The 17,434-nt window shown below is 39.9% G+C and overlaps 1 protein-coding gene across 1 annotated transcript in view; it reads right to left on the reverse strand.

The window, feature by feature from the left end:
* The window catches only part of TOPBP1 (DNA topoisomerase II binding protein 1), an 872,354-nt gene that overhangs the window by 347,364 nt on the left and 507,556 nt on the right, over positions 1-17,434 (reverse strand). Inside the window, exon 22 of the mRNA XM_053715750.1 lies at positions 12,300-12,463. Within this exon, the coding sequence (XP_053571725.1) occupies positions 12,300-12,463 (164 nt within the window). The remainder of the gene's footprint in view (positions 1-12,299; positions 12,464-17,434) is intronic.

A 17,434-nucleotide genomic window follows, 5' to 3' on the forward strand; every position in this document is an offset into this window, starting at 1 on the left:
TTCGGGTCAGAACAGAAAAGCCTGATGGCTTGGCATTCAAGCGAATATCTGCATATTAGCATCACAAATAAAAGAATTTGCTACCCTCAGGGCCTTAATTCTTTAATGTATCTCATTGAGGTGAGTCTCCACCTCGATCATCTCTGACAGAGTTGCACCAATAGGTAGCGGCTCCCGCCACTGCAGCAACTGTGGCTGCAGGTTGAAGACGAACCTCATGTGCTGAAACATCTTCCTTAACAAGGTCTCTAATTTTTTATCCATGGGTTCCTTAAACGATGAACTACCATCAAGCGGGATAGTGATGCGCTTAGCAAGCGTGGAGATAGCTCCATCCACCTTAGGGACAGATCCCCACAATTCTAGCTGAGAGTCTGGAACCAGGAACAATTTTTTAAAGGACGAAGGGGAGAAAGACGATCCAAGTCTCTCCCATTCATTCTTAATAATATTCACCATTTTTAGAGGAACCGGGAAAGTTTGGGGCACTAACCTGTCCTCATAAACGTTATCAAGCATAGGAATAGAAGGTTCCTCTGATAACTTTGGTTCCAGAACCTCTAGAGTAGGCAACACCTCCTTTAATAAAAAGCGTAAGTTCTCCATCCTAAACTGAAAGTCAGGTTCCTCCACAGCCGGAGGTTTAGAGGCTGCAGATTCCGACCCAGAGAGAGAGAGTCCTCTGAAGTATTGGAATACTCTGCATTAGTGGATAATCTATTTTCAGATACATCCAACGGAGTAGATGACCCCTGGGAAGGATAGCAATGTTTAACCTTTCTTTTGCGCTTGGCAGGGTAAAGCACTAAAGATCTGCAGATACCGCCGTTTGAAACTGCTCAGCAAAATCAGGCGGCAACATGGCCCCTCCCGCAGGAGGATTAGAAGTGCACCAGGGAGCTGCATGTATAATCGGAGATGAATGTAGGGAATGCACCTCGCAGGAAGGAGAGCCCTCAGAGGTAGACGACTCAGTGGTACTAAACATCTTATTTCTTTTAGATAGCACTACTTTATCGAGGCATGTGGAACATAGTTAAGCAGGCGGGTATACCACAGCCTCCTCACAGTAAACACAGGCATTAGATTTGGGTAACCCTCTAACATATCAGAGTCCTCCATAGCTTGCGCCTTTAATATCTTTAACAATAATTAAACAGGCACTTTCTTACACCTAATGGCCGGGGCACTCACCACCACCTCCTATGACCCAGGCCCACAGAGAAACTTGCTTTCGTCTCCTGCAGCCAACAGTCAGGAAAAGAAGAGGAAAAAGCCACACCCGGTCACGTGGAGAGCCGTGCAGGACCGCCTCTGCAGTGAGGAAAAAGTGCGCCAAGTAAACGGTCTGCGCAGTAATTTAGGGAGAAAAAGGCCTGACTGTTCCACATTGCCCAAGCCACATCTCACAAATGTTGCAGCAATAACAAAATAAAGCAATCATGTATACATCCCCCCCTGTTCAATAATCACCTTCCAGGAATATTAACCATTGATTCTATACAGATAAAAGGAACCACACTGTGACCCTGTCTTGCATTATCATTACATATATAGAAAATGAAACGATGTTGCCAGAATCAACGTCGTGGAACAGGAACACAGTCTCTCAAGTTTGACAGTGTGTAGCCTCGCTCCTGACATGGACTTGAGTGAAGAAAGCAGGCAGCGAAACTTGTCAACGCTGATTGCTTAAGGAGCTGTTAATATGAGTTAGGATGGTTTGCAGAAAGACTCTCCCTGCATCTCCCGACTAACTATCATCCATGCTCTCACTGAGAGGCTGACAGGACTACTTAAAACTTCAGTCCCATCTCGAGGAGTACTACCCTCCATAGGAGACTACTCCAAAATCTTCTGAAACATCTCTGCCAACCTCCTGTGATGAAAGGCAAAGAATGACTGGGGGATGAGGGGAATGTGGGAGGTATTTAAGTCTTTGGCTGGGGTGTCTTTGCCTCCTCCTGGTGGCCAGGTTCTGTAATCCCACAAGTAATGAATTAAACCATGGACTCTGCTCGCATTAGATGGAAATAGTGAAAGCATGTAAATACTACCATGTTGCAGCATTTCAAATTTGAACAAGCTAAATGAACTGTAATACGTAATGGTGGTAACTTACAGTTAATGAATTTAGGAGTAACCTTTAATTGTGATGATATATAGAGCTGCAAATTACTGTTGGAGAAATGGTTTAGTTCATTTTAATTACATATCGAGGGTGTGCACTGCATGCACACGTGTCGAGATTTAATATCTAGCCATCAAATTTTGTTACCCTCTCAGTGCACCTGAGCGCACATATATGTCCCTTATTCCACACATACTTTATAACCTTTGTGGAATGCAGTGAAGTAAGTGTGAATAGTGAAAAACAGTTAAGAGTGAGTGCACTTATTGGATTGAGACAGCTCAACCCTGATAAACAGCTGTTCCTTCAAACAACTGTGAGGGATCGATGGGGTAAAAAACAAGTGAGGGGAGCTGTGTGTATTTCAATACATAAATAATATGTATTACCGTGACCTTTAAATGAGCTTCTCGTATTGGTTTCAAAATTCAATCATAATATATATTGCGCTGTGATAAGGTAAACAAATAGGTGAAAATTGGGTGAAAAATAGTGAAAATATGACTACAAGAGGTTAAAAAACAAAATATTTAATTGTTGCCATACAAAACAATATTGGACTAGATAATATATTCTGATAGGATAATATGTGGTAAAGATCTCTATTACCTTGCGTATATTATATATTAAAATTCCTTAATCAAAAGTTAAAATTGACAATAAATTCACAATAAATTCATGCTATTGTGTTCAAAGCATATGATCAAAAACAGAATTTATGTTTACCTGATAAATTACTTTCTCCAACGGTGTGTCCGGTCCACGGCGTCATCCTTACTTGTGGGATATTCTCTTCCCCAACAGGAAATGGCAAAGAGCCCAGCAAAGCTGGTCACATGATCCCTCCTAGGCTCCGCCTACCCCAGTCATTCGACCGACGTTAAGGAGGAATATTTGCATAGGAGAAACCATATGATACCGTGGTGACTGTAGTTAAAGAAAATAAAATATCAGACCTGATTAAAAAACCAGGGCGGGCCGTGGACCGGACACACCGTTGGAGAAAGTAATTTATCAGGTAAACATAAATTCTGTTTTCTCCAACATAGGTGTGTCCGGTCCACGGCGTCATCCTTACTTGTGGGAACCAATACCAAAGCTTTAGGACACGGATGAAGGGAGGGAGCAAATCAGGTCACCTAAATGGAAGGCACCACGGCTTGCAAAACCTTTCTCCCAAAAATAGCCTCAGAAGAAGCAAAAGTATCAAACTTGTAAAATTTGGTAAAAGTGTGCAGTGAAGACCAAGTCGCTGCCCTACATATCTGATCAACAGAAGCCTCGTTCTTGAAGGCCCATGTGGAAGCCACAGCCCTAGTGGAATGAGCTGTGATTCTTTCGGGAGGCTGCCGTCCGGCAGTCTCGTAAGCCAATCTGATGATGCTTTTAATCCAAAAAGAGAGAGAGGTAGAAGTTGCTTTTTGACCTCTCCTTTTACCGGAATAAACAACAAACAAGGAAGATGTTTGTCTAAAATCCTTTGTAGCATCTAAATAGAATTTTAGAGCGCGAACAACATCCAAATTGTGCAACAAACGTTCCTTCTTCGAAACTGGTTTCGGACACAGAGAAGGTACGATAATCTCCTGGTTAATGTTTTTGTTAGAAACAACTTTTGGAAGAAAACCAGGTTTAGTACGTAAAACCACCTTATCTGCATGAAACACCAGATAAGGAGGAGAACACTGCAGAGCAGATAATTCTGAAACTCTTCGAGCAGAAGAAATTGCAACCAAAAACAAAACTTTCCAAGATAATAACTTAATATCAACGGAATGTAAGGGTTCAAACGGAACCCCCTGAAGAACTGAAAGAACTAAGTTGAGACTCCAAGGAGGAGTCAAAGGTTTGTAAACAGGCTTGATTCTGACCAGAGCCTGAACAAAGGCTTGAACATCTGGCACAGCTGCCAGCTTTTTGTGAAGTAACACAGACAAGGCAGAAATCTGTCCCTTCAGGGAACTTGCAGATAATCCTTTTTCCAATCCTTCTTGAAGGAAGGATAGAATCTTAGGAATCTTAACCTTGTCCCAAGGGAATCCTTTAGATTCACACCAACAGATATATTTTTTCCAAATTTTGTGGTAAATCTTTCTAGTTACAGGCTTTCTGGCCTGAACAAGAGTATCGATAACAGAATCTGAGAACCCTCGCTTCGATAAGATCAAGCGTTCAATCTCCAAGCAGTCAGCTGGAGTGAGACCAGATTCGGATGTTCGAACGGACCCTGAACAAGAAGGTCTCGTCTCAAAGGTAGCTTCCATGGTGGAGCCGATGACATATTCACCAGATCTGCATACCAAGTCCTGCGTGGCCACGCAGGAGCTATCAAGATCACCGACGCCCTCTCCTGATTGATCCTGGCTACCAGCCTGGGGATGAGAGGAAACGGCGGGAACACATAAGCTAGTCTGAAGGTCCAAGGTGCTACTAGTGCATCCACTGGATCTGGACCCGTAGCAAGGAACTTTGAAGTTCTGACGAGAGGCCATCAGATCCATGTCTGGAATGCCCCACAGTTGAGTGACTTGGGCAAAGATTTCCGGATGGAGTTCCCACTCCCCCGGATGCAATGTCTGACGACTCAGAAAATCCGCTTCCCAATTTTCCACTCCTGGGATGTGGATAGCAGACAGGTGGCAGGAGTGAGACTCCGCCCATAGAATGATTTTGGTCACTTCTTCCATCGCTAGGGAACTCCTTGTTCCCCCCTGATGGTTGATGTACGCAACAGTTGTCATGTTGTCTGATTGAAACCGTATGAACTTGGCCCTCGCTAGCTGAGGCCAAGCTTTGAGAGCATTGAATATCGCTCTCAGTTCCAGAATATTTATCGGTAGAAGAGATTCTTCCCGAGACCAAAGACCCTGAGCTTTCAGGGATCCCCAGACCGCGCCCCAGCCCATCAGACTGGCGTCGGTCGTGACAATGACCCACTCTGGTCTGCGGAAGGTCATCCCTTGTGACAGGTTGTCCAGGGACAGCCACCAACGGAGTGAGTCTCTGGTCCTCTGATTTACTTGTATCTTCGGAGACAAGTCTGTATAGTCCCCATTCCACTGACTGAGCATGCACAGTTGTAATGGTCTTAGATGAATGCGCGCAAAAAGAACTATGTCCATTGCCGCTACCATCAAACCTATCACTTCCATGCACTGCGCTATGGAAGGAAGAAGAACGGAATGAAGTATCCGACAAGAGTCTAGAAGTTTTGTTTTTCTGGCTTCTGTCAGAAAAATCCTCATTTCTAAGGAGTCTATTATTGTTCCCAAGAAGGGAACCCTTGTTGACGGAGATAGAGAACTCTTTTCCACGTTCACTTTCCATCCGTGAGATCTGAGAAAGGCCAGGACAATGTCCGTGTGAGCCTTTGCTTGAGGAAGGGACGACGCTTGAATCAGAATGTCGTCCAAGTAAGGTACTACGGCAATGCCCCTTGGTCTTAGCACAGCTAGAAGGGACCCTAGTACCTTTGTGAAAATCCTTGGCGCAGTGGCTAATCCGAAAGGAAGCGCCACGAACTGGTAATGCTTGTCCAGGAACGCGAACCTTAGGAACCGATGATGTTCCTCGTGGATAGGAATATGTAGATACGCATCCTTTAAATCCACCGTGGTCATGAATTGACCTTCCTGCAGTTAAACACTAAAAAACTCTAAGCCATCTCCGTGGAGATGTTGCCTGTACAACGGCAAAGAGAATGACTGGGGTAGGCGGAGCCTAGGAGGGATCATGTGACCAGCTTTGCTGGGCTCTTTGCCATTTCCTGTTGGGGAAGAGAATATCCCACAAGTAAGGATGACGCCGTGGACCGGACACACCTATGTTGGAGAAACAGATTAAGTTAAAATAATTAACGTAGGAGGTGGAAATAAATGTTCATCTGATGAATTGCAAGTATCTTTTGATGTGACTTTAAATGTGACTTTTAGTTGGAAATGAAATTACTCACAGTTTGCATGAAATAATTTTTCCAGGTGTCTGATTGGTTGAAACAGACAAGCCTTTATGTGAATAAAATAATTTTTCGCTGTAGTTAAAACTTGTAGATAGAAATTGTAGATGAAGATAACAACTACTGGATGGTAAAGATGCTGAAACTGTTTACCTAAACTGGGTTTGCAGGAGTTTCAGTTGTTGATAAAACTTGGTTCTGTATATTTAAACTGTTATCTAAGACTTGGTTTGCAGGAGTTTCAGTTGTTGGTATGACTTAATTATAGAAACTGTTTACCTTGTATTTATTTGCTTTCTATTTTTCTGGTTGCGTGAGGTGTTTGAACGCTTCTCTTTGTAGGTGTCTGTTTGTAGCTGAAACTATATACCCTCCCAGGGTTTGCTGGAGTTTCAGTGATTGATGGGTGATCTGTAGTGAAACTGTTTACCTTGGAAAGGTTTGCAGGAGTTTCAGACCACCTGTTGGTTATAAAAATCTTTTCTTAAGAGTTGCTGGAGCTGTATACCTTTTTCAAGGTTTGCTGGAGCTTCAGGTCTGGTGAGTGTCCACTTTAAGTCTTGTGGTGCTTGGTGTATAGCAATCACCGGTAACTGATTTTTTCGTGTTCAATCCTGGGTAGTCTCAGATGCAGACTTGAGTTGTTGGAGTGCACACTAGGGGCAAATCTATGCGTTTCGGCTTCAGCCTTTATCAAGATGCCCAAGGTGTGCTGGTCTTGAGTTTTTAAAGGTGTAGGCGTGATTTCATTGGAGCAATTTGAAATCTGGATCAGCCAATCAGCATATTGATTGGTAACTACATAGGTTTTTAGCAATTAGTTTAATTATGTTGAAAAAAGGACCTTAGTTTTACCTTGAACATAGGAAAATTGATAAATAAAATATGACATTTATAAAATAGGAAACAATAATAAAATATTTTGATAATTTTAATGGACATTTTTTTGAAATGTAAAAATGTTTAAAAAACTTTTTAAAACTTGTAGATATTAGAACAATTAAATATTTGTTGCCTCTTAAAGTTGGGAGTTAAAGAGTTTTTTTGCAAAAAACGTATTTTAAAATTAATTGTGCGTGTCTAATTTCATTGATACAATATTTTTATTGTTATATTCTTTTCTTTGATGCATTATTTTGAAAAGTTTGGTAAATGTACCATTGCTTTAATTTTGTAGCAGTCTTATTTGGATTGTATGGACTTATATTGGTCTCCCTTTAAATTTATATCTTTGAGTGCTAATGTGGGAGGTTCTTATATTCAAGTATAGAAAGGTATTAATTTAAAGAGGAATTTTTACTTTTTCTATATGTGAAGATCAATTTATTTCACCTAAAATTTATAGGTGTATAATTTGTAATTTATAGTATAGATTAGTATGACGTTATTGGCTGTTTTTTTTAAATGAGAAAATTAAGATCAAATTTCATATTTAGTCCGTGGGGGTGTAGAGTTTTAAAAGAGTGGATATATTCTGCTTCTTTTCTCAGAAGCAGATTTTCTATGTTTCCCCCTCTAGGGTTTAAAATGATTTTCTGAACACCCCAAAATTTCATATGCCTAGTATTGCCATTATGGCATTCTGTAAAGTGTTTGTATAGAATTGTATTAGTAGCTTTATGCTCAATGTGATGTAAGTGTTCTCTAATGCGATCTCTTAGCATTCGACTAGTTTGGCCAAAATATTGATGGCCACATAAGCATTGTATGCAATAAATTACATTTTTGTCTGAGCAGCGGATAATTTCTTTAATGTTAATATATTGTTTCGTGTTTGATTGTAAAGATTTAGTTTTGTACTGTGTTTGCATGATTTGCAAGTTGGGCAGGGGAAGAAGCCTTCTACTTTTTTATTCAAGATGTTTTTGGTACCTTGGATGTTTCTTTATTTTTAAATTCGCTGGGGGAAAGAATATTTTTAAAATTTTTAGCTTTTTTAAAAATGATATCTGGTCTGTTTTTTAGTTTGTGTCCAATAATCTGGTCTTGTTTTATGTAGTGCCAGTGTTTATTTAAGATTTTTCTAATCTCTTGATGTTGGGAATTGTATTGTGTTATGAAGGGTATGAAGAGGGGATCTTCCTCTCTGTTAACATAATCTTTTTTTATTTTTGGTTTTAAAATTTGATCTCTGTTCATTTCAAGGACTCCCAATTTGTTTTTTTTCTAGAAATTGTGGGTCGTATTTCTTTTCTTGAAATCTTTTTGTTAGTATTTCTGATTGTTTTGTAAAGTGATTTATATCTGAGCAGATTTTTCTGATTCTAATGTATTGATTTTTTGGAATATTTGTTTTCCATTTCGGTAGATGACAACTGTCATTATGAATGTAATTATTGGCATCAGTTTTTTTGAAAAAAGTTTTCGTGGTGATTTCATTGTTTACTATTTGTATTTCTATGTCAAGGAAGTGGATATTATTAGTGCTTGATTCATGTGTGAAACTAAGGCCTAATGAATTGCTATTTATATCTTCTATGAATAGTTCGAGTAATTCTGGTTCCCCTTTCCAAATAAGGAACATGTCGTCTATATATCTGTAATATTGCACAAGGTTCGCCCCCCAGGGACTGGAATTAATGTATTTGTTTTCAAAGTATCCCATAAATAAATTAGCATAGCTAATTTCGTCCCCAGCTATGCTAATTTATTTATGGGATACTTTGAAAACAAATACATTAATTCCAGTCCCTGGGGGGCGAACCTTGTGCAATATTACAGATATATAGACGACCTGTTCCTTATTTGGAAAGGGGAACCAGAATTACTCGAACTATTCATAGAAGATATAAATAGCAATTCATTAGGCCTTAGTTTCACACATGAATCAAGCACTAATAATATCCACTTCCTTGACATAGAAATACAAATAGTAAACAATGAAATCACCACGAAAACTTTTTTCAAAAAAACTGATGCGAATAATTACATTCATAATGACAGTTGTCATCTACCGAAATGGAAAACAAATATTCCAAAAAATCAATACATTAGAATCAGAAAAAACTGCTCAGATATAAATCACTTTACAACACAATCAGAAATACTAACAAAAAGATTTCAAGAAATACGACCCACATTTTCTAGAAAAAAAACAAATTGGGAGTCCTTGAAATGAACAGAGATCAAATTTTAAAACCAAAAATAAAAAAAGATTATGTCAACAGAGAGGAAGATCCCCTCTTCATACCCTTCATAACACAATACAATTCCCAACATCAAGAGATTAGAAAAATCTTAAATAAACACTGGCACTACATAAAACAAGACCAGATTATTGGACACAAACTAAAAAACAGACCAGATATCATTTTTAAAAAAGCTAAAAATTTTAAAAATATTCTTTCCCCCAGCGAATTTAAAAATAAAGAAAGAAACATCCAAGGTACCAAAAACATCTTGAATAAAAAAGTAGAAGGCTTCTTCCCCTGCCCAACTTGCAAATAATGCAAACACAGTACAAAAACTAAATCTTTACAATCAAACAACACGAAACAATATATTAACATTTAAGAAATTATCCACTGCTCAGACAAAAATGTAATTTATTGCATACAATGCTTATGTGGCCATCAATATTTTGGCCAAACTAGTTGAATGCTAAGAGATCGCATTAGAGAACACTTACATCACATTGAGCATAAAGCTACTAATACAATTCTATACAAACACTTTACAGAATGCCATAATGGCAATACTAGACATATGAAATTTTGGGGTGTTCAGAAAATATTTTTTTTTTAAATTTTCTCATTTAAAAAAAACAGCCAATAACGTCATACTAATCTATACTATAAATTACAAATTATACACCTATAAATTTTAGGTGAAATAAATTGATCTTCACATATAGAATAAGTAAAAATTCCTCTTTAAATTAATACCTTTCTATACTTGAATATAAGAACCTCCCACATTAGCACTCAAAGATATAAATTTAAAGGGAGACCAATATAAGTCCATAAAATCCAAATAAGACTGCTACAAAATTAAAGCAATGGTACATTTACCAAACTGTCCAAAATAATGCATCAAAGAAAAGAATATAACAATAAAAATATTGTATCAATGAAATTAGACACGCACAATTAATTTTAAAATACGTTTTTTGCAAAAAAACTCTTTAACTCCCAACTTTAAGAGGCAACAAATATTTAATTGTTCTAATATCTACAAGTTTTAAAAAGTTTTTTAAACATTTTTACATTTCAAAAAAATGTCCATTAAAATTATCAAAATATTTTATTATTGTTTCCTATTTTATAAATGTCATATTTTATTTATCAATTTTCCTATGTTCAAGGTAAAACTAAGGTCCTTTTTTCAACATAATTAAACTAATTGCTAAAAACCTATGTAGTTACCAATCAATATGCTGATTGGCTGATCCAGATTTCAAATTGCTCCAATGAAATCACGCCTACACCTTTAAAAACTCAAGACCAGCACACCTTAGGCATCTTGATAAAGGCTGAAGCCGAAACGCGTAGATTTGCCCCTAGTGTGCACTCCAACAACTCAAGTCTGCATCTGAGACTACCCAGGATTGAACACGAAAAAATCAGTTACCGGTGATTGCTATACACCGAGCACCACAAGACTTAAAGTGGACACTCACCAGACCTGAAGCTCCAGCAAACCTTGAAAAAGGTATACAGCTCCAGCAACTCTTAAGAAAAGATTTTTATAACCAACAGGTGGTCTGAAACTCCTGCAAACCTTTCCAAGGTAAACAGTTTCACTACAGATCAACCATCAATCACTGAAACTCCAGCAAACCCTGGGAGGGTATATAGTTTCAGCTACAAACAGACACCTACAAAGAGAAGCGTTCAAACACCTCACGCAACCAGAAAAATAGAAACTCCAGCAAATAAATACAAGGTAAACAGTTTCTATAATTAAGTCATACCAACAACTGAAACTCCTGCAAACCAAGTCTTAGATAACAGTTTAAATATACAGAACCAAGTTTTATCAACAACTGAAACTCCTGCAAACCCAGTTTAGGTAAACAGTTTCAGCATCTTTACCATCCAGTAGTTGTTATCTTCATCTACAATTTCTATCTACAAGTTTTAACTACAGCGAAAAATTATTTTATTCACATAAAGGTTTGTCTGTTTCAACCAATCAGACACCTGGAAAAATTATTTCATGCAAACTGTGAGTAATTTCATTTCCAACTAAAAGTCACATTTAAAGTCACATCAAAAGATACTTGCAATTCATCAGATGAACATTTATTTCCACCTCCTACGTTAATTATTTTAACTTAATCTGTTTTGATCATATGCTTTGAACACTATAGCATGAATTTATTGTGAATTTATTGTCAATTTTAACTTTTGATTAAGGAATTTTAATATATAATATACGCAAGGTAATAGAGATCTTTACCACATATTATCCTATCAGAATATATTATCTAGTCCAATATTGTTTTGTATGGCAACAATTAAATATTTTGTTCAACCTCTTGTAGTCATATTTTCACTATTTTTCACCCAATTTTCACCTATTTGTTTACCTTATCACAGCGCAATATATATTATGATTGAATTTTGAAACCAATACGAGAAGCTCATTTAAAGGTCACGGTAACACATATTATTTATGTATTGAAATACACACAGCTCCCTTCACTTGTTTTTTACCCCAGTGAAGTAAGTGTGCACATGCGTACTGAGAGGGTAGCAATTTTCTACAGGTAGCAAAAATCAACAGGAAACAGGGAATTTCAGAAGTGTGGTGCGCAGTTGCAATTAGTGGCCTTTTAATTACCAAAAACCAAATGCAAAGCCATGTATGTCTGCTATTTCTGAACAAAAGGGACCCCAGACAACCTTTTAAAACCATTTGTCTTATGATTGCAGTAGTGTGTAAAAAATTTCAGTAAAAAAACAAAGTTTGTGAAAAACGTAATTTGTTTAATATGATTACATATGGTGGTGAAACTGCATAAAATATACCAAAATTGGCCTAGATCAACGCCTTGGGTTCCCTGCTTCAAATAAATATATTGTTTTGAAAGTTCAATAAAAAAAGCCCTATTTCTGTTTTTAAATGGAGTGATAGCAAAAATGCTAAAAAAATCTTTGGTATTTTGGGTAAGTTTTTTTCTAAAATTCCCAGTAGTGAAGGGGTTAACATAGCACCCAAGACAGAATGTATTTAAATAAACCAAATAGACAATTTATTTGTAATTCTAACCTTTTCTTTTGGTTGTGGAGCCACTGGTGGGTTGGCAAGTGGGAAGGCAATGCTAGGAGCTTGTGGTGTGGGAATCAGCTGATCATCTTTAATTGGAGACTTTATAATGTCTTTTTGAGGTTTAGAAGCTTCAGTTACTGAGATATGCTCAAGTTCACAGGCCTCTGCAAAGCAGAAAAAAGATCAAAAGAATAACATTTAAGCATATTGAAAAACAAAGCAATCAAAACGCAAATAGTTAAACCGTTAAAAACTAGCATTAAATACTGCACAAAAACAGAATTTATGCTTACCTGATAAATTACTTTCTCTTGTGGTGTATCCAGTCCACGGGTTCATCCTTTACTTGTGGGATAGTCTCCTTCCCAACAGGAAGTGGCAAAGAGAGCACACAGCAGAGCTGTCCATATAGCTCCCCCTCTAGCTCCACCCCCCAGTCATTAGACCGAAGGTTACGAAGAAAAAGGAGAAACCATAGGGTGCAGTGGTGACTGTAGTTTAAACTAAAAATCTACCTGACTAATAGCCAGGGCGGGCCATGGACTGGATACACGACAAGAGAAAGTAATTTATCAGGTAAGCATAAATTCTGTTTTCTCTTGTAAGGTGTATCCAGTCCACGGGTTCATCCTTTACTTGTGGGACACCAATACCAAAGCTTTAGGACACGGATGAAGGGAGGGAACAAGACAGGTACCTTAAACGGAAGGCACCACTGCTTGTAAAACCTTTCTCCCAAAAATAGCCTCCGAAGAAGCAAAAGTATCGAATTTGGAAAATTTGGAAAAAGTATGCAGCGAAGACCAAGTCGCTGCCTTACAAATCTGTTCAACAGAAGCCTCAATTTTAAAAGCCCATGTGGAAGCCACTGCTCTGGTAGAATGAGCAGTAATCGTTTCAGGAGGCTGCTGGCCAGCAGTCTCATAGGCCAGACGGATGATGCTTTTCAGCCAAAGGAAAGAGAGGTAGCAGTCGCCTTCTGACCTCTCCTCTTACCAGAATAGATAACAAACAATGAAGTTGTTTGTCTGAAATCCTTAGTTGCTTGTAAATAGAACTTTAAAAGCACGAACCACATCAAGATTGTGTAACAGACGTTCCTTCTTCGAAAAGGATTAGGACACAGAGAAGGAACAACAATTTCCTGGTTAATATTCTTATTAGACACAACCTTAGGAAGAAAACCGGGTTTGGTACGCTAAACTACCTTATCTGCATGGAACACCAAGTAAGGTGAGTCACACTGTAAAGCAGATAACTCTGAAACTCTTCGAGCAGAAGAGATAGCTACCAAAAACGAAACTTTCCAAGATAAAAGCTTAATATCTATGAAATGTAAAGGTTCAAACGGAACCCCTTGCAGAACTGAAAGAACTAAATTCAGACTCCATGGCGGAGCCACAGGCCTACAAACAGGCTTGATTCTGACCAAAGCCTGACTAAATGTTTGAACGTTTGGTACCTCCGCCAGACGTTTGTGTAAAAGAATAGACAAAGCAGATATCTGTCCTTTTAAGGAACTAGCTGACAATCCTTTCTCCAATTCATCTTGGAGAAAAGACAATATCCTGGGAATCCTAATCTTACTCCATGAGTAACCCTTGGATTCGCACCAACAAAGATATTTTTGCCAAATCTTATGGTAGATTTTCCTGGTGACAGGCTTTCTAGCCTGAATCAGGGTATCGATAACCGACTCAGAGAAACCACGCTTTGGTAGTATTAGGCATTCAATCTCCAAGCAGTCAGATGCAGAGAAATTAGATTTGGATGCTTGAAAGGACCTTGAAGTAGAAGGTCCTGCCTCATTGGCAGAGTCCATGGTGGAACGGATGACATGTCCACTAGGTCTGCATACCAGGTTCTGCGTGGCCACGCAGGCGCTATTAGAATCACCGACGCCCTCTCCTGCATGATTCTGGCAACCAGGCGAGGAAGGAGAGGAAACGGTCGAAACACATAGGCCAGATTGAAGGACCAAGGCGCTGCTAGAGCATCTATCAACACCGCCTGGGGATCCCGGGACCTGGACCCATAAAGAGGAAGTTTGGCATTCTGACGGGACGCCATCAGATCCAATTCTGGAGTGCCCCATAGCTGAGTCAGCTGGGCAAATACCTCCGGGTGGAGTTCCCACTCCCCCGGATGAAAAGTCTGACGACTTAGAAAATCCGCCTCCCAGATGTCTACTCCTGGGATGTGAATTGCTGAGAGGTGGCAAGAGTGATCCTCCGCCCATCTGATTATTTTGGTTACTTCCATCATTGCTAGGGGACTCCTTGTTCCCCCTTGATGGTTGATGTAAGCTACAGTCGTGATGTTGTCCGACTGAAATCTGATGAATTTGGCCGCAGCTAGCAGTGGCAATGCCTGAAGAGCGTTGAATATCGCCCTCAGTTCCAGAATGTTTATCGGGAGAAGAGCTTCTTCCCGAGACCATAAGCCCTGAGCTTTCAGGGAGTCCCAGACTGCACCCCAGCCCAACAGACTGGCGTCGGTCGTTACGATGATCCACTCTGGTCTGCGGAAACACATTCCCTGAGACAGGTGATCCTGAGACAACCACCAGAGAAGAGAATCTCTGGTCCCCTGGTCCAACTGTATTTGAGGAGACAAATCTGCATAATCCCCATTCCACTGTTTGAGCATGCATAGTTGCAGTGGTCTGAGGTGTACCCGTGTAAAAGGGACTATGTCCATTGCCGCTACCATTAGTCCGATTGTCTCCATGCACTGAGATACAGACGGCCGAGGAATGGAATGAAGAGCTCGGAATGTAGTTAAGAGTTTTAACTTTCTGACCTCCGTCAGAAATATTTTCATATCTACCGAGTAGAGAGAACTCCACCCGTGAGACCTCAGAAAGGCCAATACAACTTCTGTGTGAGACTTGGCTCTTTGGAAAGTCGACGCCTGAATTAAGATGTCGTCTAGGTAAGGCGCCACTGCTATGCCCTGCAGTCTTAGAACCGCCAGGAGGGACCCTAGCACCTTTGTGAAAATTCTGGGAGCAGTGGCCAACCCGAAAGGAAGAACCACAAACTGATAATGCTTGTCCAGAAAGGCGAACCTGAGAAACTGGTGATGATCTTTGTGGATAGGAATGTGCAGATACGCATCCTTTAGATCCACGGTAGTCATATATTGACCCTCCTGGATCATTGGTAAGATTGTCCGAATGGTCTCCATCTTGAATGAGGAATTTGTTTAGAATTTTTGAGATCCAGGATTGGTCTGAAAGTTCCTTCTTTTTTGGGAACCACAAACAGGTTTGAGTAAAAACCCAGCCCTTGTTCCACAATTGGAACTGGGTGGATCACTCCCATTGTATGTAGGTCTTCTACACAGCGTAAGAACGCCTCTTTCTTTGTCTGGTCTATAGACAGACGAGAAATGTGGAACCTTCCCCTTGGAGGGGAGTCCTTGAATTCTAGAAGATATCCCTGGGATACAATCTCTAAGGCCTAAGGATCGTGTACGTCTCTTGCCCAGGCCTGAGCGAAGAGAGAGAGTCTGCCCCCCACTAGATCCGGTCCCGGATCGGGGGCTACCCCTTCATGCTGTCTTGGAGGCAGCTGCAGGCTTCTTGGCCTGTTTACCCTTGTTCCAGCCCTGGTAAGATTTCCAGGCTGCCCTGGGTTGTGAAGTGTTACCCTCTTGCTTTGCAGCAGGGGAGGATGAAGCAAGACCGTTCCTGAAATTTAAAAAGGAACGAAAATGATTTTGTTTGTTCTTTGTCTTAAAGGACTTGTCCTGAGGGAGAGCATGGCCTATTCCCCCAGTGATTTCTGAGATAATCTCTTTCAATTCAGGCCCGAAAAGGGTCTTTCCTTTGAAAGGGATGTTCAGTAATTTGGATTTTGACGACACATCAGCCGACCAGGACTTTAGCCATAGCACCCTGCGCGCCAGAATGGCGAAACCTGAATTCTTTGCTAGTTGGAAAGCGGCATCTGTGATAAAAGAATTAGCCAGCTTAAGAGCCTTAATTCTGTCCATAATGTCCTCATATGAGGTCTCCGTCTGGAGCGCATCTTCCAGCGCCTTATTTTCTTAAGTAAACCCTCTAATATTTTATCCATAGGGTCTTTAAAAGCAGAACTGTCCTCAATTGGTATGGTTGTGCGTTTAGCAAGTGAAGAAACAGCCCCCTCCACCTTAGGGACCGTCTGCCATGAGTCCCGCGTGGTGTCAGATATGGGGAACAGTTTCTTAAAAACAGGAGGGGGAACAAACGGAATACCTGGTCTATCCCACTCCCTAGTTACTATATCCGCAATCCTCTTAGGGACCGGGAACACATCATTGTAAACAGGAACTTCTAGGTACTTGTCCATTTTACACAATTTCTCTGGAACCACCAAAGGGTCGCAGTCATCCAGAGTAACTAATACCTCCCTGAGCAGTAAGCGGAGGTGTTCTAGTTTAAATTTAAAAGCCAACGTATCTGAGTCTGTCTGAGGAGCAACCTTTCCCGAATCGGAAATTTCTCCCTCAGACAGAACATCCCTCGCCCCCACTTCAGAGTGTTGTGAGGGTATATCGGATACGGCTACTAAAGCGTCAGAATGCTCATTATCTGTTCTTAAAACAGAGCTATCACGCTTTGCAGGTAACTTGGGCAGTTTAGATAAAAACACTGAGTATTATTCATAACTGCCGCCAAGTCTTGCAAGGTAAAAGAGTTAGACGCACTAGAGGGGAGAGGTCAACGGGCTAACCTCATTACCTTCTGTCTGTGAATCATCTTGGGCCACATTTTTAAGTGCAACAATATGTTCTTTAAAGTGTATAGACATATCAGTACATATGGGACACATTCTGAGAGGGGCTTCCACCATGGCTTCTAAACACATTGAACAAGGATTTTCCTTAGTGTCAGACATGTTTAACAGACTAGTAGTAAGACAAACAGGCTTAGAAATCACTTTAATCAAGCAAAAACACACTTTGCAAAAAAACGTTACTGTGCCTTTAAGGGATAAAAAAGGCACACAATTTTCCAAAACAGTGAAAAATGCAGCAAACTTTTCGAAATTTTCACAGTATGTACCTAAAGCATTGGTAAGATTGCACAACTAGCAAGAAAAACGATTAACCCCTTAATGCCCAAACCGGATCAATAGCAAGCTATC

This window comes from Bombina bombina, chromosome 5 (genome assembly GCF_027579735.1).
Source record: "Bombina bombina isolate aBomBom1 chromosome 5, aBomBom1.pri, whole genome shotgun sequence".
Classification (NCBI taxonomy): Eukaryota; Metazoa; Chordata; class Amphibia; order Anura; family Bombinatoridae; genus Bombina; species Bombina bombina.